We start from the raw sequence: 26281 nt of genomic DNA, 5'->3' as shown, positions 1-26281 counted from the left end.
AAGACAAGGGCCTTCTCTGGCCACTTGAGTGTCCTCCTCAGCATCCCCAATGAAGGAGCTGGTTTGCAAGAGCTGTCCTCCCCCCCTCCCATCTCACCTGGCTTCTAGGTAGGAAAGCAAGACCCAGAGAGAGTTGTGGGAAACCCCAAAACCAGCTTGCTCTGTGCCGGAGCCAAAGCTGCCACTAATAGAGAAGCAAGATCTGTTTGGGAGTTGATGCTGTGAGCCCCTCCGTCCTACACTCCGGTTGTGCATGTGAGTAAATAAAGCTAGATGTCATAAAGACGCCACAGTCTCCGCTGACCTTCGTTCCAAGGAAACTGAATCTGGAGAAGCGCCTGGGACCCCTGGAATCTCAAACCTCAAGAGACTGGGGTAGTTTGCAAATACAAACACACACACACACACTAATTTGTGCCTGTGCTCCTAATAGATAACTAAGTGTGAAGAGCATGTCATGTGCATTAGCAACAGCCCTCCTGTAAATAAGGAAATGCAACCCCCATTGCTGGTTAACTCAAGAAAGCAACAAGGGAATCTGCTCTGGTGTCCCATGACGTTTGTGGGGCCCTTAATCACTTTTAATAACTGAATTAAAGAAATTTTAACGTAATAAAACATTCAAATTACATTTTACAATTTTAATTAACACCCCGCCCCCATGCGACTTCCCCCAACTTCCCTTCCTGGTTTAGAACACCTCTGTTTCTTTTGCTTATAACTTTGTATTCCTTATACATTAAAATGAAGGTTATAACATTTGTCTCTTCCTTCTCATTTTTACCTCATAATTGAATTTTCTGTTTGTATTTGTCCACTGTAATTGTATTACTCAAATCCTGCCAGTGAGTTCATTTCTATGCACTGTTTCTCTACATACATCTTAAAAGGTTCCCAATCTTATAAAAAGTCAGTATTGTCCTTATCTTTAAGTCTCTCAGCTTCGCCATTTCAGCGTATTCCACCAACTTTTCTGGCCAGTGTTCTTTTGCTGGTATTTCATCGCCTTTCCATCTTTGAGCTAGTAAAATTCTGGCCGCTGTTGTCGCATACATGAATAGATTTTTCTTATCTTTTGGTAAATCCTGCCCTAAAATACCTAATAAAAACGCTTCTGGTCTTTTAAAAAAGGTTATCTTAAACATTTTTTTCATTTCATTATAGATCATCTTCCAATAGGTGGAGCCAGGTGGGCCCAGGTCCAGGTGGGAGGGGGTTGCCATGGTGACAAGGACCGGGGGGGGGGAGCCACAGACTTGCAGGCGACCATTTTGGGTTAGCAGTGAGGCGAGTGGAGGAGAGAGCAGTTGGTGGCAGTTGACGGAGGACAAGGCGAGGCAATCAGTGGATTCTTATTGTCTCAGTTTTCGCTTATTTCATTTATTACTTGTTTTTCTCTTCTTGAAGATGTGCCACAGGCTTTCTTCATCCCGCAATGGTGAGTATTGGAGGAAACAAGAGTAGGGAGAGGATCCCTCAGACCTGCTCCCCGCTGCCAGGACTCTCACTTGTGAGGAACTGACAGCCTGACTTTTGCTGGAGCCAGAACAAGACCTCTTGCTCCAGGTGATGCAGAGCTGCCAGGAAGCTGCCCTGAGCGGCCTCCACGCCCTTCAGGTGTCCAAGCACTGGACAGCAGAGGCCGTTCTGGGGAGGGACCCCGTGGGGAGGTGGTTGGGGAAGGGGTTGTCCGTCTGCCGGAGAAAAGGACCCTCCTGGCTTACGTTCACGTATCCTCTTTGAACGGGGAATCATCTGAGGGACTTCCTGTGAAAATCTGCGTCAGGAATGCGGTTCCTACAATGGAGGAATGTGCAACATTGCTATACTATGGAACTGTAATAGGCTCCAATTTGGACTTTATGAACATATGTGGAACAGAAACTAGCAGACACTTGGTCTTTATGAATGAACTGATTTATTGGGACTTCCGTCTATATTATTGCACTTTATGTGTTGTTTATAATAATAATAATAATTTTTTATTTATACCCCGCCCTCCCCAGCCAAGGCCGGGCTCAGAGCGGCTTACAAGCGATAATAAAAACAAGAGGAATGATTACAACTTAAAAACAAAAATAAAATACAACATTAAAACAATGAAACATTAAAATATTAAAATGTAGCCTCATTGCAGGAGGAGAAGGAAAAGAAAAAAGAAAGAGAGGGAGGGAATCAAATTGGCTCCAAGCCAAAGGCCAGGTGAAACAACTCTGTCTTCCAGGCCCTGCGGAAAGAAATCAGATCCTGCAGGGCCCTGGTCTCATGAGACAGAGCGTTCCACCAGGCCGGAGCCAGAATTGAAAAGGCCCTGGCTCTGGTTGAAGCCAATCTAACTTCCTTAGGGCCTGGGACCACTAGGGTGTTGTTATTTATGGACCTTGAGGCTCTCCGTGGGGCATACCAGGAGAGGCGGTCCCGTAGGTACGAGGGTCCTAGGCCGTGAAGGGCTTTAAAGGTCAAAAGCAGCACCTTAAATCTGACCCTGTACTCTGTCAGGAAAAAGCAGCAATGCAAAAGCAAGCTGCAGGTGTCTGGAATGCAAAACAGGATGTTGATGTGTGGGACTGTACTATTGGAAAAAAGCGGCAGTCTATTCAGTGTACTGAGCACCGGATGTTAGCTCAGAGTGTCATCTGACCTGTACTGGAAGTACAGGGGTGGAGTTGACTCTCTACTGTTGAGAGACTGGAGAGTGCAGACACGTTTCTCTGTACTGCTGGAATGACAGAAATAAAGAGATGTAAATAGATTTCTGTCTGTCTCTTTTCCCCTCCCTGAGGGAAGCAGGGAGGAGGGAGTGTCCCTCTCACGCTGAGTGGGATCGCCGATTTGTGACCTTGCCTGTATCCTGCCGGGAGACGCAGACGGGAAGGTCAACAAGGATCTCAAGCCGAATGCCTGGAGTGAGGCGTTACCTCTGACTGTGGCTGAGAATCCTGACACCGGGAGCCAGTGCAGCTTGAAAAGCACTGGGTAAATATGCTCCCATGGCAAAGACCCCGTGAGGAGCCTTGCTGCAGCATCCTGCACCTACTGGAGTTTCTGGGACAGCTTCAAGGGCAGCCCTGCCTAGAGCGAATTACAGTAGTCAAGCCTGGAGATGACCGTCGCATGGATCACTGTGGCCAGGTCGGGGCGGGAAAGGTAAGGGACCAACTGCTTGATGCGGCGAAGGTGGAAAAATGTCGCCTTGGCTGTTGCTGTAACTTGCGCCTCCATGGAAAGGGAGGCGTCAAGGATTACACCCAAACTCTTAACAGAAGGCAATGGCACTAATTGGGCCCCCGCAAGAGAAGGGAGTTGGTCCCTCATCCCCATGCCATCCCGACCTAGCCATAGACCTCTGTCTTCGAAGGATTTAGTTTCAATCGGCTCCCACGGAACCATCCAGCCCCAGCTTCCAAGCATCTGGTCAGTGTGTTCGGGGCCGAGTCAATGTGGCCATCCATCAGCAGATAGAGCTGAGTGTCATCAGCATATTCGTGACAGCCCAGCCCAAAGCTCCGGATAATCTGGGCAAGGGGGCGCATAAAGATGTTAAAAAGCATCGGGGAGAGAATTGCGTCCTGCGGCACTCCACACACCAAGGAGTGGCGCGACGACATTTCCCTCCCTAGTGCCACCCTCTGTCCCCGACCAGAGATAAAAGAGCACAACCAGTTACGGGCTATGCCCTGTATCCCCACGTCTGCGAGGCGGTGGTCCAGAAGATCATGATCGACCATGTCAAAGGCTGCTGACAAATCTAAAAGGATCAGCAGTCCTGACCCGCCTTGATCCAGTTGTCTACGGATATCATCTGTTAGGGCAACCAGAGCCATCTCCATCCCAAAACCAGGACGGAAACCGGACTGAAATGGATCTAATGCCGATGTTTCCTCCAGAAACCTACCAAGCTGTTCAGCAACCGCTCTCTCAATTACCTTACCCAGGTATGGAAGATTTGAAACTGGGCGGCAATTGGATAGGTCTAAGGGATCTAATGAAGTTTTCTTTAAGAGTGGACACACCACTGCTTCCTTCAGTTCCCCTGGGAATGTCCCCGTGTCAAGGGACAAATTGATAATTTCAACCAGGGGGGTCCACGCAACATCTGGACAGTCCCTAATCAGCCAAGATGGGCACGGATCAAGGAGGCAGGTGGTGGGCCTGCCAACTTGGAGGAATCTATCCACATCAGTAGGGAGTATCTGATCAAAATGGTCCAACACTGGACCTGAAGTCAGTCGAGGGGCCTCCAGTTCAGTCACTGTATCTAAATTGGCAGGGAGGTCACGGCGGAGCAACAGGACTTTCTCCGCAAAAAAGCTCGCGAATGCCTCACAGCTGTGGGTCGAATTTGTGCTTAAATTTGGTTGTCCTCCTAAGGATGTTATTGACCTAATTATTCTAAAAAGTTGTGTCAGGCAAGAGGTAGCAGATGCAATGGAAGCAGCAAAGTAAGATTTCTTAGCAGCTTTCATAGCCGTCTCATAGGCTTTCATAAGTGTCCTATAAGATGTTCTTGAGGCTCTGTCACGAGTCCGTCGCCATACTCGCTCTAGCCGTCTGAGATCCCGCTTCATTTTCCGGAGCTCCTCAGTAAACCAAGGGGCCTGGTTTCGACGGGGTTGCAGAGGGCGCTTAGGCGCGATCTCATCAATGGCTGCCAAGAGCCGGTTATTCCAGTCCTCAACAAGGTCATCTAATGAGTCGCCAGGAGTAGCAGGGTTCTGCAAGGCTTGTCGGAATCTATCAGGATCCATCAGTTTTCGTGGACGAGCCCAAATAGGTTTGCCACCCGAGCTGGGGAGGAGCGGGAAGTCAATCTTGGCTTTCAAAGCATAGCGATCAGACCATGGCACTTCCATAGTGGGGAGCATGATCACATCTATGGCAGCCCCAAAGATCAGATCCAGCGTGTGGCCTGCTTGATGAGTGGGGCCGAAAACAAACTGGGAGAGCCCTAGTGCTGCCATGGAAGTCACTATGTCCAGAGCCTGTGAGGAGGGAGCGGCATCGGCATGGACGTTGAAGTCTCCCAAAACCAGTAGGTTTGGGAACTCCAAGGCCCAGCCCGCCACCACCTCCAGCAGGTCTGACAGGGTGGCTGTAGGTGTGCTGGGTGGTCGGTGCACCAGCCAGACAGCCAAGCTCTCCTTGGTGCCCCACACGAGACCAACACATTCAATGCCGGAGATCGCCGGTGATGGCAGAGCTCTGAAAGAGCAATCCTCCCGGAATAACAACGCTACTCCTCCCCCCGACCCACAGTCCACGATTGGTGGAGGACAGAGAAACCTGGGGGTGTTATCTCATGTAGGGAGACTACTTCACCTTCCCGTACCCAGGTCTCCATCACGCAAGCCAGGTCAATCCCCTGCGAGACAAAAAAGTCACGCATGGTGGCGGTTTTGTTGCCTATGGACCTGGCATTGCACAGCACCAATGACGGAGGTGTGTAATCCTTGCTCTCCCTACCCTCATCCCTTGGGATGGGGCGTAGATTGGAAGGGGTTCAAGGATCACTGCATCTCGAAACCCTTCACCGATAGAGATATCTAGCCCCACCGCCATTCCTCCCTAGCCCTTCAATTGTGGAAATCCCAGATCCCATACTAGCCTCCCCAATAGATGGGTAACATCCCTTCAATAACAAGTCATCCTTGGGCCAGGACTCCTGGGTCAAAATGGTATGGGAAAAAGGTGGAGGTCTGATAGGGTAAGTATCCCTAGAAGATAAAACCCAACCAACTGCACCCCAAGCGGGGGGACGGGACAGTTCCATGGTGTTTCATTAACTGTCAGTCCCCCTCTCCCTCCTGGGTTAATTGGAGGATTGTTGGTTCTATCTGTGGCTGTGGAAGTATTAATGAGGTATGTGTTATAAAATGTGGATCACTGGCCAACAAAGAGCCAGATTCGAATTCGGAAGATCTGTCCATCCTGTCTCGCCAGGAGTACAGTAGAGAAGGCTGATCATTATGATAAGTTTTTGGAACATTAGGCAAAGGTCCAGATGTAGAGTTGGTGCTGGATATCTCCAGATTGTCAGCAACATAGAGTTCTTTAGGTGTTGTTGCCATAGAAATGTCGGAGGCGCCAAATTCCTCATCTAATTCGGTGTCGTTTGAAAAGGGAACAGGGAGTTGCACTGATGTCTTTCTATGGGATAAAGAGTTGTTGGACGTCTTTAAATATTGTGCTCTAGGCTCTATTGTCCTTATATTTTGGGTAGAAATCTCAGTCTTTATACTCATTAGCCTCTTCTTCAGGTCTTGTAATTCTGGGCTTACAGAGTTCTTTTATTCCTTCGGGCAATTAGTATTTCTAGTGTTGAGCTTGGTTTCCTTTATCCGCATTAGCTTTGACTCTATGCAAGGGACTAATTGCTCCCTGAGAAAAGCTCAACAACTCTGGGCAAAGACAATGGGTAGATGACTGGCAGGTTTTTTATTACTGGGAGTAGATCTCAGCATCTTGGAAGTTGGACGTCCCTGCTATAATGCATAGGTAAAGGTAAAGGGACCCTTGACCATTAGGTCCAGTCGTGGACGACTCTGGGGTTGCGGCACTCATCTCGCTTTATTGGCCGAGGGACCCGGCATACAGCTTCCGGGTCATGTGGCCAGCATGACTAAGCCGCTTCTGGCGAACCAGAGCAGCGCACAGAAACGGAAGGCGAAGGGGTAGATTTAAGAGACCAAATTCCCAAGGGCATAAAACCTCTTCAGTCAGTTTAAAATCCACTTTCCCAGTTTGATGTCCTAAGACATATACCTCATTCAGCCCACATTTTACCAGCTTCCTCACATAAATCTCACAGAGGACTCTGTCAAAAGCCTTACTGAAATCGAGGTGCACTATTTCCACAGCAGTTCTCTGATCAACAAAGTTTGTAACTCCATCCAAAAAAAGAAAAGGAGAAAAGGAGAGATTTCTCTGGCTTGACTTGTTTGTGAGAAAGCCATGCTTTCATCCTGTATGTTGTAAAATCTTCAGATGAAGGGCAAATAAATTTTAAAAAGAATAAATGAGGATATTGACATCTGCAAAGCAAGGTGATTTATGTCTTTATTTAATTTGGAAACCACCCGAACCAGTGGTGCCAACTTGAATAAAATATTGGTGGAGGGCCAGGTAAGTCCCGCCTAGCACTATCAATCACAGGATGCATGCACACCATTTGAATGGCAATGCCTATAATGGCAGCAACTTTTAAAAAAAGTAATATTTTGAGCCCGTAGTTCAATTTCCCAGCAGCTCCCCTTGCCCCGGAGAACACTTCTAGCATTCCATCTCCTCTACCTGTGGCATTGTTCAGCAGTGGGGAAAGTGACCTCTTCACAACGGATTTCCATTTGGTATGGCCCTTTCCAGGTTTTTTCCTGCCCCTTGTGTTTGTCTTTCATTTGTTTTCTCATATGTGTGTTGCCAGTAGAAGCCACAATTCTGTGGGTACTCTAGGTGGTGCAGAAATGACCTAGAACCTCCCTAGAGGTTGAAGTGCCAATCAAACTTCAGTTTTGCGCTCTATTAATTCCAATTAGCAGTACTGGGGGTGGTTCAGATTCTGGGGCAGTGCTTTTGGCCAGCAGAGGGTGTCACAAGGCCAGCCTACTTTCCCTTTAAAGCAAACTTGGGTCTCCAGCTGGTTTTGGACTACAACTCCCATCATCCCTCGCTAGCAGAACCAATGGGGAGGGATGATGGAAACTGTAGTCCGGGAGTTGCTTGGGACCGGGACCCAAGTTTGGGAAAGCCTCCTTCAAAGCAACTTTTCCATTTTGCCCACAAAGATGGGACCTGTCTATGTTTGCATCTTCTTGTATTTTGTTTTCCTCATGACCTTTGTGCGTTTATTTTTTTTATTTTTTTAAGAGGGTTAATTAATTTTATTTATTTAGTTATTTATTTTTAGGGGGGTAAAAAGACCCCTAGGCCTTTAAGAGTTGGCACCTATTCCCTACACCCACAGGTCTCAGGATGGTTACAACATAAAAAAGAAACAAAAAAACCACCACATATTAAAAGGGCATTAGCTGTCAATCAGCCAAAAGCCTGGTTAAAAAGGTGCGTCTGCCTGGGCTTTCTCCCAGGTAGACAGTTGTTTACCAATACAAGGAACATTATTGACATTTTGGAACTTTTACAAACAAACATTAATACTAAAGCAGTGTTAATATTTGTAGATGCGGAGAAGGCCTTTGATAACATTTCATGGAGGTTTATGAAGAAAAATTTGGAAGGGATGGGAGTGGGACGGGGGTTTGAAAATGGTATAGAGGCAATTTATTCAGAGCAAAAAGCTAAACTGATAGTTAACAATGTGGTGACAGAAGAGTTTAAAATTGAGAAAGGAACACGACAAGGTTGCCCTATTTCCCCTTTGTTGTTTATCTCGGTCCTGGAAGTGCTCCTGAACAGGATTCGAGGGGACCAGTTGGTTGAAGGAATTCAGGTCGGAGCCAAACAGTACAAATTAAAAGCTTTTGCAGATGACCTAGTTTTGACATTACAGGAGCCAGAATCTAGTACGAAAAGGACATTACAACTGATTGATGAGTTTGGTCGGGTGGCAGGGTTTAAATTAAATAAGCAGAAAACCAAGGTATTGGAAAAGAATTTGACACCATCAGAATCAGAAAGGTTTCAGAAGGAAACAGGTTTAAATGTGGTTAAAAAAGTGAAATACCTAGGGGTAAACATTACAGCCAAGAATTTGAGTTTATTTAAGGATAACTATGAAAAATGTTGGTCAGAAATTAAGAGGGATTTAGAAAGTTGGTCTAGACTGAAACTTTCCTTGTTGGGCCGAATTGCTGTCATAAAGATGAATGTATTGCCAAAAATGTTGTTTTTGTTTCAGACCCTACAGATCATGGACAAAATGGAGTGTTTCAGGAGGTGGAAGAGAGACATTTCGAAATTTGTCTGGCAGGGCAAAAAGCCCAGAATTAAGTTTAAAATATTAACTGATGCTAAAGAAAGAGGGGGGTTTGCCCTGCCGGACTTAAGGCTGTATTATGAAGCAGCAGCGTTTTGCTGGCTGAAAGACTGGCTACTTCTTGAAAACACTGATGTCTTAGATTTGGAAGGTTTTAACAATGCTTTTGGATGGCATGCATATTTGTGGTACGACAAGGTTAAAAACCATAAGGCGTTCAAGAACCATATTGTTAGGAAAGCATTATTCAATGTTTGGATAAAATATAAAGACCTACTAGAGAGTAAGACCCTAAGGTGGCTGTCACCAATGGAAGCCAAGGCCCTGAAAAAACTCAATATGGAGGCCAAGTGGCCGAAATATTGGGAAATACTAGAAAAAGATGGAGATCGTTGGAAGCTGCAGAGTTTGGAAAAACCAAAGGATAAAGTGAGAGACTGGTTACACTACGCTCAGATCAAAGAGGTTTTTAATTTGGATAAAAAGATAGGATTCCAGGTGGAAAAGTCAAAGTTAGAAACAGAACTGTTAGAACCCAAAACTAAGGTTCTTTCAAAAATGTACAACTTGCTGCTGAAATGGAACACACAAGATGAAACGGTCAAATCAGCTATGATAAAGTAGGCACAGGACATCGGGTATAACATCATGTTTGTTGACTGGGAAAGGTTATGGACCACCGGTGTGAAGTTTACGGCATGTAATGCCTTAAAAGAAAATATTATGAAAATGATATACAGGTGGTACATGACCCCAGTCAAGCTTGCAAAAATATACCATTTGTCCGATAACAAATGCTGGAAATGTAAAGAAACTGAAGGAACGTTTTTTCACCTCTGGTGGACATGCCCTAAGGTTAAGGCTTTCTGGGAAATGATATATAATGAGCTGAAAAAGGTATTTAAGTATACCTTCCCTAAGAAACCAGAAGCCTTGGTTCTGGGCATTGTTGGCCAGAAGGTGTTAAAGAAAGATTGTACATTCTTTATGTATGCAACAACAGCAGCAAGAATACTCATAGCTAAACACTGGAAAACTCAAGACCTGCCCATGCTGGAAGAATGGCAGATGCAACTGATAGACTATAGGGAACTAGCAGAAATGACTGGCAGAATCCGCGACATGGGAGAAGAAGCAGTGGAAGAGGATTGGAAGAAATTTAAGGACTACCTACAAAAACATTGTAAACTGTATGAATGTTAAGATGATGCAAGAGTAAGAACAAATGTGGCACCAGTAAGTTAGCTGATAAGAATTTGAAAATAGATGAATTTTGAGAAAAGAGCTAATATTTTGGGTAATATTATGTCTATCTAAGTATCTAAGATTCTGGAAAGTAAACTTAAATTTGGAGACATAATATGGGAAAATCACAAATAAGAAATTGAAACAAGGTTATAATTTGCTGTCTAGAATTTATGAATTTGGGAAGCAGGAGCGAAAGACGTGAGGAAGTCCAAAAGTAAGAAAGTAAGAGTTTGACCTTGATGTTATAATACTTTTTCTTTTCTTTTCTGTATGTTTTTCTTTGTTTTTTCTTTTTTGTCTGTTTATTATATGTTTAAAAAATTCTGAATAAACTTTTTATAAAAAATAAAATAAAAAGGTGCGTCTGCCTGGTTCCTAAAGCTGTATAATGGTTTTTCCGGCCATTGTATGGATTCTTTGATGGGAAGTGAGATTGGCCCTCTGACTGAAGCTCTTTCCACATTCCACACACTGATAGGGTTTCTCCCCTGTATGAATTCTGTGATGGGAAGTAAGTTTGGAACTGTGACTGAAGCTCTTTCCACATTCCACACACTGATAGGGTTTCTCCCCTGTATGAATTCTTTGATGGGAAGTGAGATTGGCCCTCTGACTGAAGCTCTTTCCACATTCCACACACTGATAGGGTTTCTCCCCTGTATGAATTCTGTGATGGGAAGTAAATTTGGAACTGTGACTGAAGCTCTTTCCACATTCCACACACTGATAGGGTTTCTCCCCTGTATGAATTCTTTGATGGGAAGTGAGATTGGAGCTCTGACTGAAGCTCTTTCCACATTCCACACACTGATAGGGTTTCTCCCCTGTATGAATTCTTTGATGGAAAGTGAGACTGTGGCTGCGAGTGAAGCTCTTTCCACATTCCACACACTGATAGGGTTTCTCCCCTGTATGAATTCTTTGATGGAGAGTGAAACTGTGGCTGTGAGTGAAGCTCTTTCCACATTCCACACACTGATAGGGTTTCTCCCCTGTATGAATTCTTTGATGGGAAGTAAGTTTGGCCCTGAGACTGAAGCTCTTTCCACATTCCACACACTTATAGGGTTTCTCCCCTGTATGAATTCTGTGATGGGAAGTGAGATGGGCACTCTGACTGAAGCTCTTTCCACATTCCACACACTGATAGGGTTTCTCCCCTGTATGAATTGTTTGATGGGAAGTGAGATGGGCAGTCTGACTGAAGCTCTTTCCACATTCCACGCACTGATAGGGTTTCTCCCCTGTATGAATTGTTTGATGGGAAGTGAGACTGTGGCTGTGAGTGAAGCTCTTTCCACATTCCACACACTGATAGGGTTTCTCCCCTGTATGAATTCTTTGATGGGAAGTGAGATTGGCCCTGTGATTGAAGCTCTTTCCACATTCCATGCACTGATAGGGTTTCTCCCTTGTATAAATTCTTTGATGGGAAGTGAGATTGGAGCTCTGACTGAAGCTCTTTCCACATTCCATGCACTGATAGGGTTTCTCCCCTGTATGAATTCTATGATGGAAAGTGAGACTGAGGCTGTGAGTGAAGCTCTTTCCACATTCCACACACTGATAGGGTTTCTCCCCTGTATGAATTCTTTGATGGGAAGTGAGAGAGGAGCTATTTCTGAAGCTCTTTCCACATTCCATGCACTGATAGGGTTTCTCCCCTGTATGAATTCTTTGATGGGAAGTCGAATAGGAGCTCTGACTGAAAGTTTCCCCACACTCCAAATTTTTACATGGCTTTTCCTCTCTGGGGATTTTGTCGTGGTCACCTCGTGTTCTCGATTTCCAATTCATCACCATCTGCAATGGAAACAAAAAGGGATTAGAGCCTCAGGAACAAATGGAAAAGATCTGAAGGGAGTTGGGTGTGTGTTCATTACCTGTGTTGTTTGTTTATTCTGAGATTCTGATGAGTTGTTGAATGTTGCTTTGTTATACAGTCGTGGTCAAAATTGTGGACGACCTCCGGAAAAAAGTGTATTTCAGAGGTTTGATGGCTCAAAACACCACTTCTTTTGGAGTAATATCATAAAATTATATATCAATGGAAAGATAATTTAATCAAGAATGTAATCCAACAAAGTTTGTTCAATTACCTGTATTTTATCAAACGTTATAGCCAATAACCAAAAAAGGAAGCACAACTTGCTTAGGTTGACTTTTTTCAGTGTGTTATGTGATTGCTATCAAGTTGGTTTGTTTTTTGTGTTCTTTCATTTAGTGAGGTTGTAAAACATAATAAAATTATAGAAATGGCACAAAGAGTTGACTGGTCACCCGGAAAACGATGTAAGATTCTAATATTAAGTGAACAAGGCTACAGTTATGAAGAAATTAGATGAAAGATTGGGGAAAACAAAACCAAAGCTGGCCTTTCTATATTTTTGAAGGGGTATAAGGAGACTCAGTCACTACAAAATCTGACTGGTAAAGGCAGGAAAAGGTGCACAAAGGCAAGTGACAATCGAAGAATGGAGAGACTGTCCCCACATGACAGAAGAAAATCATCTGGGTATATACAAGATGACATGGCGCAATGTAATGTGAAGTTGAGTGCAAGGACTGGTCTAAATGTTAGAATTAAAAGGAAAAAGCCATTGTTATCTCTCAAGCAAAGTTGATTGATTAAACCCATGTGAACTGGACAGTGGAACAATGGGACAGTGTTATTTGGAGCGATGAGACCCAAATCTCCTTGCTTGGTAGTGATGGCATGAAATACATGAGTTTCTTTAATTGGAGAAGAGGAGAAGAATCGGAGAAGATTTACATCCTACTTCCATTACACCGACTGTGAAACACCCAGACAGTTTGATGATCTGGGGTTGTATGGCAGCAAAAGGTGTGGGCAGAATTTGCGTCATTAATGGGAATATTGAGCCCAAACTGAAGCGTTCCACAAGTGATCTTTTCCCAGATACTGAAGCATTTCTATATATATTTATACAAATCTTTCTTTCTTTCCTTCCCTCCTTCCCTCCTTCCTTCCTTCCTTCCTTCCTTCCTTCCTTCCTTCCTTCCTTCCTTCCTTCCTTTCCTATTTCAACAGGATTCAGTTCCATGAATGTTCCATGCTGTGTGCAAAAGGTGTGTCAGGGAACTGACATCGGAGCTAGAGGCGGAGGGAAGGCTCTCAAATGATGCTGGAGAAGGGCCCAGCAGGGAGAGAAGCATATGTACGGGAATATGTACGGGGGTGCGACCGCTGCCAAAGGGCAAAGGGGGAGCGGGCTGCCCCCGCAGGATTACTGGAACCCTTACCCACGCCGGGGAAACCTTGGGAGGTGGTATCCATTGATTTTATGACCGATTTGCCCAAGTACCGAGGGAAGACAGCGGTCATTATAGTGGTTGATCTACTAACAAAAATATGCCATTTTATAGCTTGCTCACATGCGGTCACGGCAGAGGAAACAGCCAGGTTGTTTGTAGATCACATCTTCAGGTTGCATGGGGCCCAGCAGGGAGAGAAGCAGCTCAGCAGATGGGGAAGCAAATCAACGCAACACCAGGAATAAAGGGGGGCAGATGGGGGAATCGGAGAGAGGGCTCCAGGACTCTTCACCGGACACCAGCGGGGAGAGCACGGGTCCTCCGCTACCCACGCCCTCCCTGCGCAGAAGACTTCCGCACAGGGAGAGTAGGAGGAGACTTGGCGTCAAACAACTTTTATGTTGCAAAAGATTTAAGAGACACCCACTGACGGATTCTGCTAGCGACTGAGGCAGCCACGAAGTGGAGGGCTGTCCAGACAGAAAGGTTTAACAAGGCAACACAGCCAGGAGTGGCGGTAACTTACGCACGAGCAACCCCACACTCATTACAAGGTGCTTTAAAGATAATCCTATTGCACTGCTGGAATGGCTTAGGAATAGCCCAAACATTAACCCAATCAGAAATCTATGGCGCCAACTGTGGTGTTTGTACTGAACCCCCAGTCATCTCACGGACTATTGACCTGTACTCCACTAATCCGCTGCCACCAACCAGTTGGCCAGTTAAAGCAAAATGGAATCCAACATGGGAATTTCCAGAAGGAATTTCCTTCTATTACAAAGACAAGAGGTTCAAATTCTGCATTTTAATTATGGGTATTCGTTTTTGTGCAAATAGGTGGTACTCCACCTTATGTTTTCAGGCCACTATTTGTTCTCATTTGTCCACTGCTTAGAGACCAATTTTTGCATTCAGTTATCAATCTAGAAATAAAATAAGCCTCTTTTGGTCTTGGATTATCTAGCAGAGATTCCGGCGTTGCAGGGGGTCTCCTGGCTCTGAGAGACAAGCAGGGAGGGTGGCTTCTGGCAAAAGGAGAGGGAGCCACCGGTGGCTCCTCCTTCTCCTGGCTCACCTCAGCCTCTCGACCTTCCTCTCCCATTCGCCTCCTTCCTCTTCTGCCTCTGATTCTGCACTGCATTCTGCCACAGAGTCTCCCAGCTTACTAAGCCCTGTTACCCCTTCAGCTTCTGACATCTCCTCTTCCCAGGCTTCTCCCTCTTGCCCCTCTGACCGCTCATCCTTCCTCCACCTCCACTTCTTGGGCTCTGAGCCATCTTCCCTTCCTGGTTCCCCAGCTGTTTCCTCCCACCACTCCTCTGTGCCCAACCAGTCCATGACATTGCTCCCTCCCTCGGCCTCTGTCCCCACAAGGCAGCTTCCCCTGACCTGATCTGGTTCCAGAGCCGCTGCTTCCGTTCTGCCCCCATGAAAAGACGGACCAGGAGATCTTGCCGGCATCCTTCTGCCACCTGCAAGAGAAAAAAAGGTAAGCAGGACGCCAGGAGTGCCTGATTCTCTCACAGGTGAAACAGGGTATCTCTAACTACAGATGGGCCTTTGAGAAAGACTTACCTGCTGAGAGTATTTGGACGTTTGTGCCCATTTCGTATCTTTGTTGTGAAAAAATACATCTCCCCTCTTCTGGACCCTTGTTCCCAACTGTCTCCCCCCTCAACAAGATGAAAAGAACCCTCAGATGAGTTGGGAAACCAACAGAATTAGACCAAATGGAGAAAACCACCTTCCTCCTTACCCAGTGGCCTCTCTCTGGTGTCCAACGGAGGCCTCTCTGCCTCACAGGAATCCAGGTCCATTTCTGCAAAGAGATCCTTTCCCTGAAAAAGAAACAAGGATTCAAAACAGAGAAGGGGGAGAAATACTAGAAAGAGAATGACAAAGACTTGAAGGGTATGAGATCTCATTCCATGGATGCCTTCCCAGAGAAAGGATGGGCCATCAGCAGACCATTATGGGATGTTCTCTGTCCTGTTTGGAGCCCCTTGGGAGTATCCAGAGGGAAGTCTCTCTCACCTGCTTCCTCCTCTCTGCCTGACTCAGGAGGAAACCTTCGGCCAGGGCCACTGCCTGGGAACTGGTCTCCGCTCCACAGTCCCTCACCCAGCTCTCCATCTCCAGGGGAAGGACAGCCAGGAACTGCTCCAAGATCACCAGGTCCAGCATCTCAGCTTTTGTGTGCCTTTCTGGCTTCAGCCACTGGTGGTCAAGGTGGTAGAGTCGGCTGCAAACCTCTCGGGGTCCTTTGGCCTCCTGGCAGCAGAACTGCCTCAGCTGCTGGCTCTGCACCTCTGAGCGGAGGGTGTCCTCCTCACCCAGGATCTTCTGCACAGAGTTTTCCCAGAACCCCCCACTGCTCCCAGTTTGGATGGCATGGCCTCTTCCTGCTTCAGGGCCAGATGAGTCTCGCTCATCCATCTGTGCTCTCAGGAAGCCTCTGAGAGGTCAGAAGGAACCCTTTGGTCTCCTGCCAAGTTCTGTCCATCTAAATGAGAAGCTGCAGCAAATCCTACAAAGCAAATACATTGTTCTGTTACAGAATCTGTAGGACGGGGGGGGGGGGGGATGGGCTGGACTTCACCGCATCTCAGACCATGAGCTATCTTTTTGAAAAGAAAAGGAGGAAGAGGAGAAGAAATAAGTCTCTAGCCTTCTCACAATGCAGAATGTGGAGGCAACTGAAGGGATTTCTGGGAGATGAATCAGCCTGGTTTCTGCTGCCTCCCAGTCAATGCATGAAGTCAGAAGTGACTGACAAGGGAGTCATTTGTATCTTGTGATAAATGGATGCTTTTCTCTAGTGGGGGTCCTCACTTGGGGGTCCTCAGGAGTTGCTCCCCCCACTCCCCTGCTTCTGTCTCTTTTTCTTGCACTTGGACTCTCTGCCGCTCTCCAGACAGACTCCTGGGGTGGGGTCCCTTTTTCTTTGCTCTGTGGGCCAGGTATGTATCTGGAAAACCTCAGAGAGCCAAGTGGACGGGGCCAAAGACGTCTCACTTGAAATTCAGGCGGGCAATTTATTACTATTATTCTGTTAGACAGCTTAACACACACAGCCACTGATGCCAAGGTCCCTGGAGGCTCAGTGAGTAGCAGCGCCCATTTCCGGCTTGGCTGGTTTTCCAGCAACAATCCCTTAGGGGCAGAGAGGATGTGGTCCTGGGATGCCCTGCTCTGGGTGCGAGGGGATTGCTGCAGTGGCCTCCGTGGGGAGCTGCCCTGAGAGACACTGGGAAACTGGTCCCCAATGCAGCAGCCAGACTATGGTCTGGGACCCCTCTCTTTATCCCTGGCCTTTCTCTCCCACCTTAACTTCCTCCCTCCCTGTGGGTTTTATTTATTGGGGGGGGGGGGCTAGTCCACCTCCTCGTCCAGCTTTGGAAAACCATTTGCACATGTTTCCTCTGTTGTGCAATGAGGCTGAGCGACGTCACACAGATTTAAAGTCCCAGGGACTCCTTTCTTTAAAGAAGGGAGATTTGGTGGGAGTCAAGGATCCTCTGATCTGCAGGAAGGAGAGCGTGGCAGACCTGGCCCCTCCCTGGCAGGACCCTCTCCTCCCTGACTTGGGGTCCCCCCCCCTGCAGGAGCAGATCAGGGCCCCCCAGGCACCCTCCCCCGCTGCAGCCCTGGGACCCCCACCGTCCCCCCACTGCATCGTCTGGGGGGAGAGAGAGGAGACTCACCAGATCCCAGGAGGGGGCAGCGAATCAGTCCTTGCAGGAGAGACACAAAGCAACACCCCCCTTCCTTGCAGGAAAGGACTGGGGAGGGAGGGGCCTTGGCTCTGGAGGACCTGCCCCCCCTTCCTTCCTCTCCTCTCTAAGAAGGAAGATCACTTCCCTTTAACCCTTGCAAAGCTGAGTCCCTCCAGCTCAGCCCTCTCTCAGATTCTTATTATTTTTTATGCATTTAGGGGGGCAGCTGCCCCCCCTGGCTCCGCCAATGCCCAGATATCCTTTTGGGGGTGAGGCTCTTGGCCGGACTCTGAGCATCTCCCTCCCTTGGCCAGAAACCAGAGGAAGAGCTTGCAGGGGAAAGGGCTTTGCAGGAGGCAAGGAAGCTCCTCCTAGAATTCAGGAGTGGAGAGATAGGAGGGGATCCCAGGGTCATCTAGTCCAACCCCCAGCAATGCAGGAATCTCAGCTAAAGCATCCATGGCAGATGGCCGTCCGATCTCTGCTGAGAAACCTCCAAGGAAGGAGAGTCCACCACCTCCCAAGGGAGACCTTTCTCTGCCCAACTGCTCTTAGGTGTCCCTCAAGGCAGCGGGTCCTGAGTTCTAGCCCTGCTGAAACCATTGCACTGGCTGCCAAGGAGGAACCAAGCGAAGTTCAAAATAAATAAATCCCATTCTCATCATAAATGAGTAATACCTTCTTATGCATGCTTTTTATACTAATATACAATAGTATGCCATTTCCCTTTCCAGAAATGGATGGTTGTTGTTATTATGTTTAGGGAAGCTTTGAATATTTGATGGACTATTGTATTTTAATATTTTGTTGGAAGCCGCCCAGAGTGGCTGGGGAACCCAGCCAGATGGGTGGGATATAAATGTATTATTATTATTATTATTATTATTATTATTATTATTATTAATTAAATTGATTAGGAGAGTGTTCTCCTTTCGAAAGAGGGAGGTGGAATCTCCACGGTTGCTAATAGCATAACGTTGAAAGACTAGGGAAATATGGGGAGCCCTAGAGCATCTGCTTGGCATGCAGAATGTCCCAGGGTCAACCCCTGACATCTCCTGCAAGGGCTGGACAAAATCCCTGCCTGAAACTCTGGGGAGCTGCCAGTCAGTGTAGGCCAGGGGTCCTCAAACTATGTCCCGTGGGCCGAATCCAGCCCTCCAGGGTCATGAATCTGGCCTGCACGGCCATTTCAGAACCCGCCAAGTGTTCGAGGCCTGAAAGCATCTCGCCACCCGCTCAGTCAGTCCCCATGCCGTGCTGAGGTATAACACCGGTCTTGAAAGTCCTACATTGGCTCCCAGTACGTTTCCGAGCACAATTCAAAGTGTTGCTGTTGACCTTTAAAGCCCTAAACGGCCTTGGCCCAGCATACCCAAAAGAGCGTCTCCACCCCCATTGTTTTGCCCGGACACTGAGGTCCAGCTCCAAGGGCCTTTAGGCAGTTCCCTCATTGCGAGAAGCAAAGCTACAGGGAACCAGGCAGAGGGCCTTCTTGGTAGTGGCGCCCACCCTGTGGAACGCCCTCTCATCAGATGTCAAAGCGATAAACAACTACCTGACATTCAGAAGACATCTTAAGGCAGCCCTGTTCATGGAAGTTTTTAATGTGTGACATTTTTGTGTATTTTTGGTTGCTGTGGAAGCCGCTTAGAGTGGCTGGGGAAACCCAGCCAGATGGGCGGGGTGCAAATAAATTATTATAATTATTATTATTATTATTAGTTGTTGTTGTTGTTGTTGTTGTTGTTTAGTCGTTTAGTCGTGTCCGACTCTTCGTGACCCCATGGACCAGAGCACGCCAGGCACTCCTGTCTTCCACTGCCTCCCGCAGTTTGGTCAGACTCATGGAGATCTAGGAGTCTTGGTTGACCACAAACTTGACATGAGCCAACAGTGTGACGCGGCAGCTAAAAAAGCCAATGCAATTCTGGGCTGCATCAATAGGAGTATAGCATCTAGATCAAGGGAAGTAATAGTGCCACTGTATTCTGCTCTGGTCAGACCTCACCTGGAGTACTGTGTCCAGTTCTGGGCACCACAGTTCAAGAAGGACACTGACAAACTGGAACGTGTCCAGAGGAGGGCAACCAAAATGGTCAAAGGCCTGGAAACGATGCCTTATGAGGAACGGCTAAGAGAGCTGAGCATGTTTAGCCTGGAGAAGAGGAGGTTAAGGGGTGATATGATAGCCATGTTCAAATATATAAAAGGGTGCCACATAGAGGAGGGAGAAAGGTTGTTTTCTGCTGCTCTAGAGGGCCCCCAGGCACCCTCTCCTGCCCCAGCCCTGGGACCCCCCCCTCTCCCCACTGCACCCTCGGGGGGGGGGGAGAGAGGAGACTCACCCACAGCTGTCAACCTTCCCTTTTTTTGTGGGAAATTCCCTTATTCCAGCGCCGTTTCCCGCTGCTTCCTGCTGCTATCCCGGATTGGGAGATAGGTGAGGCTGCTGATCCCTTATTTTCAAATCTGAAAGTTGACAGCTATGGACTCACCAGATCCCAGGAGGGGGCAGCGATTCGGCCCTCGCAGGAGAGACACCAAAGCAACACCCCCCCCTTCCTTGCAGGAAAGGACTGGGGAGGGAGGGGCCTTGGCTCTGGAGGACCTGACCCCCTTGCTTCCTGGCCTCTCTAGGAAGGCAGCTCACTTCCCTTTAACCCTTGCCAAGCCGAGTCCCTCCAGCTCCGCCTTCTCTGGCAGAGCCGCTCATATTCTTATTATTTCTTATGGATTTCGGGGGGCAGCTGCCCCCCCGGCTCCGCCAATGCCCAGATATCCTTTTGGGGGTGAGGCTCTTGGCTGGACTCTGAGCATCTCCCTCCCTTGGCCAGAAACCAGAGGAAGAGCTTGCAGGGGAAAGGGCTTTGCAGGAGGCAAGGAAGCTCCTCCTAGAATTCAGGAGTGGAGAGATAGGAGGGGGTCCCAGGGTCATCTAGTCCAACCCCCAGCAAGGCAGGAATCTCAGCTAAAGCATCCAGGGCAGATGGCTGATCTCTGCTGAGAAACCTCCAAGGAAGGAGAGTCCACCACCTCCCAAGGGAGACCTTTCCCCTGCCAAAATGAGTAATGAGTAATAAATTAAAAGAGTAAATGATGACCCTCAAGGCAGCGGGTGCTGATTGGGCCGGGTCTAGTTCCCTAAACAGGCAGCCCTGATGGGCAGGGTATAAATAATATATTATTATTATTATTATTATTATTATTATTATTATTATTATTATTATTACTACTACTACTACTACTACCCCTAGCTATGCAGGAATCTCAGCTAAAGCATCCATGGCAGATGGCCGTCCGATCTCTGCTTAGAAACCTCCAAGGATAGAATCATAGAATCATAGAGTTGGAAGAGACCACCAGGGCCATCGAGTCCAACCCCCTGCCAAGCAGGAAACACCATCAGAGCACTCCTGACATATGGTTGTCAAGCCTCTGCTTAAAGACCTCCAAAGAAGGAGACTCCACCACACTCCTTGGCAGCAAATTCCACTGTCGAACAGCTCTTACTGTCAGGAAGTTCTTCCTAATGTTTAGGTGGAATCTTCTTTCTTGTAGTTTGGATCCGTTGCTCCGTGTCCGCTTCTCTGGAGCAGCAGAAAACAACCTTTCTCCCTCCTCTATGTGACATCCTTTTATATATTTGAACATGGCTATCATTTCACCCCTTAACCTCCTCTTCTCCAGGCTTCTCCTTTCTTGTCTGGTCTGTTTCTCTGAAATAGATTGTATCCCTCCATTATTACATTCCAATTATGGGACTTATCCCACCAGGTTTCAGTGATGCCTATTATGTCATATTTAGTTTGCTGCACCAAGAGCTCAAGCTCATCTTGTTTATTTCCCATGCTTTGCGCATTAGTGTACAGACATTGAAGTCCATTAATCATTCCCCCGTGTCTCTTATTTAAGGATTTTTTCCTCCCACCACTAGGTCTGCGTGCTGTTTGCTCCATTTGGTCTATGACATTTGGATGATCATCTTCATCAATTGATAGACTCCTACCTTCAGGAGCACTATCTCCCTCCCCCACATTAGTCAGTTTAAAGCCCTCCTGATGAGGTTTCTGAGATTTTTGGCAAAAACATTCCTCCCAACCGTTGTGAGGTGCAGCCCATCGCTTGCCAGAAGTCCATCTTCAAGAAACTGCAGTCCGTGATCTAAGAATCCAAACCGTTCCTGTTTACACCATTTGCGAAGCCAGCTATTCACTTCCACTATTTTCCCCTATCTCCCTGGGCCACATCGTTCAGAGCGAACCCTGGGCCTCCTACTTCTTTGAGTCACGTTTCTCCATATATCTGGCTCCTGTGTTGGTGAACTAGCCTCCTCCTCAGGGGAGTCCCCTGTCTCCTCCTTGGTGGAGACGGTGTGCTCTGTTGCTTCCAAGAAGAGCTCCAGCTCTTGAATTCTTTGGAGCGTAGCTACATGTTCCTCCAGTTGCTGGACTTTGTCTTTTAAGAGGGCAATCAACATGCAATTGCTGCAGGTAAAGCTGCCTGCAACCTTTGGCAAGATGGCAAACATTGCGCAGGAACCGCAGGCGACTGCAGCTGTTCCCTCACCCTCCATCTTGAGAACGTGTCGTTGGGGGTGGCTACAGCGGTCCTCCATCACCTGCCCCCTCTGACCTTTGCACAGGGAGAGCAGCTAATCAGCCACAAAGAAACACACACACGAGAAAACCCTTTTTGCTCCTTCTACAGCCGCTGCCCTGCAAGCTCTCAGGCTGATGTGCTTTTTAACACTTGATTGGAAGCCGCCCAGAGTGGCTGGGGAAACTTAGCCAGATGGGCGGGGTATAAATAAATAATAATATTATTATTATTATTATTATTATTATTATTATTATTATTATTATTATTCAAACACGAGGTTTGTACTCAAACCAAGCAATCCTGCATTCTTAAGTGTATACTGTACAGAGTTGCTCTTTCTTGCTGGACATGTTTCATTCTGGGCATGCACCTGCATTCTTCTCAGTAAAAAGCGCTGCAGGTCTTTCTCGGAGGCAGTGGCCCCCTTCCCACTCTTGGCTAAAATAAGCGGGAAACAAAACTTGTGCACGTCCTAAAAACTGCACGTCTCCATTTGCGCTCCTGCAGCCTGTGACTAATCTTCCGGGTTTTTGCTGGGCCGCTCTATGAGAGGCGCTTCCTGATCTTGATGTCTCAACCCGGGTCTCTCCGGTGCCCCTCTAGGATAGGCGCTTCCTCATCTCTTTATGGCAACCCGGTCTCTCCCCAAGGAAGGAGAGTCCACCGCCTCCCAAGGGAGACCTTTCCCCTGCCCAACTGCTCTTAGATGTCCCTCAAGGCAGCGGGTCCTGAGTTCTAGCCCTGCTGAAACCATTGCACTGGCTGCCAAGGAGGAACCATGCGAGGTTCAAAAGAAATAAATCCTATTCTCATCATAAATGAGTAATACTTTCTTATGCACGCTTATGCACGCAACAAAAGTATGCCATTTGCCTTTCCAGAAATGCTCAATTGCTAATTCAAGGGACTGAAAATGAATGGTTGTTGTTATTATGTTTAGGGAAGCTTTTAATATTTGATGGACTATTGTATTTTAATATTTTGTTGGAAGCCGCCCAGAGTGGCTGGGGAACCCAGCCAGATGGGTGGGGTATAAATTATTATTATTATTATTGTTATTATTGATCAGGTGAGTGTTCTCCTTTCGAAAGAAGCAGGTGGAATCTCCACGGTTGCTAATAGCATAACGTTGAAAGTGCAGGGAAATGTGGGGAGCCCTAGAGCATCTGCTTGGCATGCAGAATGTCCCAGGGTCAGCCCCTGACATCTCCTGCAAGGGCTGGACAAAATTCCTGCCTGAAACTCTGGGGAGCTGCTGCCAGTCAGTGTAGACCAGGGGTCCTCAAACTATGTCCCGTGGGCCGAATCCAGCCCTCCAGGGTCATGAATCTGGCCTGCACGGCCATTTCAGAACCCGCCAAGTGTTCGAGGCCTGAAAGCATCTCGCCACCCGCTCAGTCAGTCCCCATGCCGTGCTGAGGTATAACACCGGTCTTGAAAGTCCTACATTGGCTCCCAGTACGTTTCCGAGCACAATTCAAAGTGTTGCTGTTGACCTTTAAAGCCCTAAACGGCCTTGGCCCAGCATACCCAAAAGAGCGTCTCCACCCCCATTGTTTTGCCCGGACACTGAGGTCCAGCTCCAAGGGCCTTTAGGCAGTTCCCTCATTGCGAGAAGCAAAGCTACAGGGAACCAGGCAGAGGGCCTTCTTGGTAGTGGCGCCCACCCTGTGGAACGCCCTCTCATCAGATGTCAAAGCGATAAACAACTACCTGACATTCAGAAGACATCTTAAGGCAGCCCTGTTCATGGAAGTTTTTAATGTGTGACATTTTTGTGTATTTTTGGTTGCTGTGGAAGCCGCTTAGAGTGGCTGGGGAAACCCAGCCAGATGGGCGGGGTGCAAATAAATTATTATAATTATTATTATTATTATTAGTTGTTGTTGTTGTTGTTGTTGTTGTTGTTTAGTCGTTTAGTCGTGTCCGACTCTTCGTGACCCCATGGACCAGAGCACGCCAGGCACTCCTGTCTTCCACTGCCTCCCGCAGTTTGGTCAGACTCATGGAGATCTAGGAGTCTTGGTTGACCACAAACTTGACATGAGCCAACAGTGTGACGCGGCAGCTAAAAAAGCCAATGCAATGCTGGGCTGCATCAATAGGAGTATAGCATCTAGATCAAGGGAAGTAATAGTGCCACTGTATTCTGCTCTGGTCAGACCTCACCTGGAGTACTGTGTCCAGTTCTGGGCACCACAGTTCAAGAAGGACACTGACAAACTGGAACGTGTCCAGAGGAGGGCAACCAAAATGGTCAAAGGCCTGGAAACGATGCCTTATGAGGAACGGCTAAGAGAGCTGAGCATGTTTAGCCTGGAGAAGAGGAGGTTAAGGGGTGATATGATAGCCATGTTCAAATATATAAAAGGGTGTCACATAGAGGAGGGAGAAAGGTTGTTTTCTGCTGCTCCAGAGAAGCGGACATGGAGCAATGGATCCAAACTACAAGAAAGAAGATTCCACCTAAACATTAGGAAGAACTTCCTGACAGTAAGAGCTGTTCAACAGTGGAATTTGTTGCCAAGGAGTGTGGTGGAGTCTCCTTCTTTGGAGGTCTTTAAACAGAGGCTGGACAACCATATGTAAGGAGTGCTCTGATGGTGTTTCCTGCTTGGCAGGGGGTTGGACTCGATGGCCCTTGTGGTCTCTTCCAACTCTATCATTCTATGTTTGTAGCTTCGAGAACACTGTCCAACCATCTCGTCCTCTGTCGTCCCCTTCTTCTTGTGCCCTCCATCTTTCCCAACATCAGGGTCTTTTCCAGGGGGTCTTCTCTTCTCATGAGGTGGCCAAAGTATTGGAGCCTCAGCTTCAGGATCTGTCCTTCCAGTGAGCACTCAGGGCTGATTTCCTTTAAGAATGGATGCGTTTGATCTTCTTGCAGTCCATGGGACTCTCCTCCAGCACCCTAATTCAAAAGCATCAGTTCTTCGGCGATCAGCCTTCTTTATGGTCCAGCTCTCACTTCCATACATCCCTACTGGGAAAACCATGGCTTTAACTATACGGACCTTTGTTGGCAAGGTGATGTCTCTGCTTTTTAAGACGCTGTCTAGGTTTGCCATCGCCTTTCTCCCAAGGAGCAGGCATCTTTTAATTTCGTGACTGCTGTCACGAAATTTATTATTATTAGGTAAACGCCACCAGAGTGGTGGCGGTTCTACCAATGAAAGGCCAGGGGTTTTGCCCGGGGACGGGGAAGGGTTGTCTTTTGGCTTGAAGCGTGAAGTTGAGTTCGGAGTTAACCACGCAGCTAACCAATTATTTTAGGAAGGCAAGTCCAATACCAACTGCCCAAACTTTGGCGCGCAAAAAGCCCTAGAAGCCAACCGTAATTGCTAAATTGGAATTCACGGCACCTAGCACTTTAACTCAATTGATTTAAATTAACTTATTCTGGGTCACACCAGTTAAATTCACAACTTGGCTGTAGGAAACCTTAGCCTTAAATTAACACCCTTTGCATAAGAACCAATTAAAGTAAGGAATTGACCGCAGAAAAACCTAACCCTCAGCAACAAAAAATCAATTAAATCCCTCCTGATCACGACTAAATTCCTAGCACTTTTGTAACTCCACAGAGAAAGAGCCCTTATAACAACCCCCCTGAGCAGCCGTGTGGCAAGCAAGCACCCCCCCCCCACTGGGACAGCAGTTGAACAAAAAAATTGCGCTTGCCAGAACCTAATTAAATCAAATGCCGTATGCTGAAACTCCGCCCTTGTCCTTATGTTCTTATAATTAAAGCGCAATGAGAAATTGAAGCCGATAAGCTAGGGGTGGAGTCTATTAGCCTCTCCCAAGATGGCGCCGATAATCCCCGTAGCCGAGGAACCACGTGGTTTACTCAGAATAGCAACGCTGCATCGTGCCATCCTGGCAAGCGAAAAATTAATATAACAGCTCGAATCGGTCAGCGGCAGCCCTAACGCGCCGCTGCCCCTTTTCTCCTCTGTTCGGCTTCTCGTGAGGGAATTTAGCCCCAAAGCCCGAAGACCGCTGTGCAAGACAAACCTGAGGCGGGGAATTGCCACACTTAAAATGGCTGCCTTGATCAACCCCCTAACACACACGTGGGGCACCCACGTGGGCCTACAGTGAGCGACGCTGTGCTGTGTAACCTAGGCAACTGGGAGAGTTAATTCCCTCAAAAACCGAAGAACACCCGTACGCACCGCTTAATACAAATTAAACCAGTTTACAAGAAAGGGGGACAGTCCCGCAGCCTGTTAAACAATTAACCCAATCGGGCCGCCTGAAACAAATCCTGCCCCCGAGCAGTGCTCCCCAATACGTTACCACCTCAGACGGAGGGTGCTTAGCCGCCCAGGAAGCGGCAGGCAGGTGCCCGGGGAGGGGAAGGTGATGCCGAGATAAAGTCTTCCACAGCCGTCTCCTCCTCGGTCAGAGTAGAAGAGAACAAAGGATGGAAGTGATTTACAGACTGACTTCCATTCTTACACAGACAGTACAGAAGGTGTAAACATGGATATCATGTTACACG

General features: G+C 47.4%; 4 protein-coding genes across 7 annotated transcripts in view; 1 reads left to right on the top strand and 3 right to left on the bottom strand.

The window, feature by feature from the left end:
* Positions 1–26281, top strand: part of LOC144327627 (uncharacterized) — a 365071-nt gene that overhangs the window by 160084 nt on the left and 178706 nt on the right. The gene's annotated exons all lie outside the window — the stretch shown is intronic.
* The window catches only part of LOC144327628 (uncharacterized), a 119973-nt gene that overhangs the window by 28429 nt on the left and 65263 nt on the right, over positions 1–26281 (bottom strand). Inside the window, exon 1 of one of the 4 annotated variants that reach the window (XM_077928015.1) lies at positions 19521–19759. The exons of 1 other annotated variant lie outside the window; for it this stretch is intronic. The gene's annotated coding sequence lies outside the window, so the exon portion shown is untranslated. Of the gene's footprint in view, positions 1–17160; positions 17486–19520; positions 19760–26281 lie in introns of those variants that run through there. 2 more of the 4 variants (XM_077928019.1, XM_077928017.1) reach the window with 2 other exon arrangements.
* Positions 1900–5559, bottom strand: LOC144327418 (uncharacterized). The gene is made up of 2 exons (XM_077926757.1): positions 5532–5559; positions 1900–5296 (listed from the first exon to the last, which is right to left on the bottom strand). Exons 1-2 carry the CDS (start codon positions 5557–5559, stop codon positions 3333–3335), a joined length of 1992 nt encoding a protein of 663 aa, XP_077782883.1. The 3' UTR covers positions 1900–3332.
* LOC144327635 (uncharacterized) overlaps positions 10428–26281 on the bottom strand; it is a 100002-nt gene continuing 84148 nt past the window's right edge. Inside the window, exon 7 of the mRNA XM_077928043.1 lies at positions 10428–11923. Within this exon, the coding sequence (XP_077784169.1) occupies positions 10553–11923 (1371 nt within the window). The 3' untranslated portion in view covers positions 10428–10552. The remainder of the gene's footprint in view (positions 11924–26281) is intronic.

The sequence above is a fragment of the Podarcis muralis genome, chromosome 4 (assembly GCF_964188315.1).
Source record: "Podarcis muralis chromosome 4, rPodMur119.hap1.1, whole genome shotgun sequence".
Classification (NCBI taxonomy): Eukaryota; Metazoa; Chordata; class Lepidosauria; order Squamata; family Lacertidae; genus Podarcis; species Podarcis muralis.
This window is presented reverse-complemented; position numbering and strand designations above follow the sequence as displayed.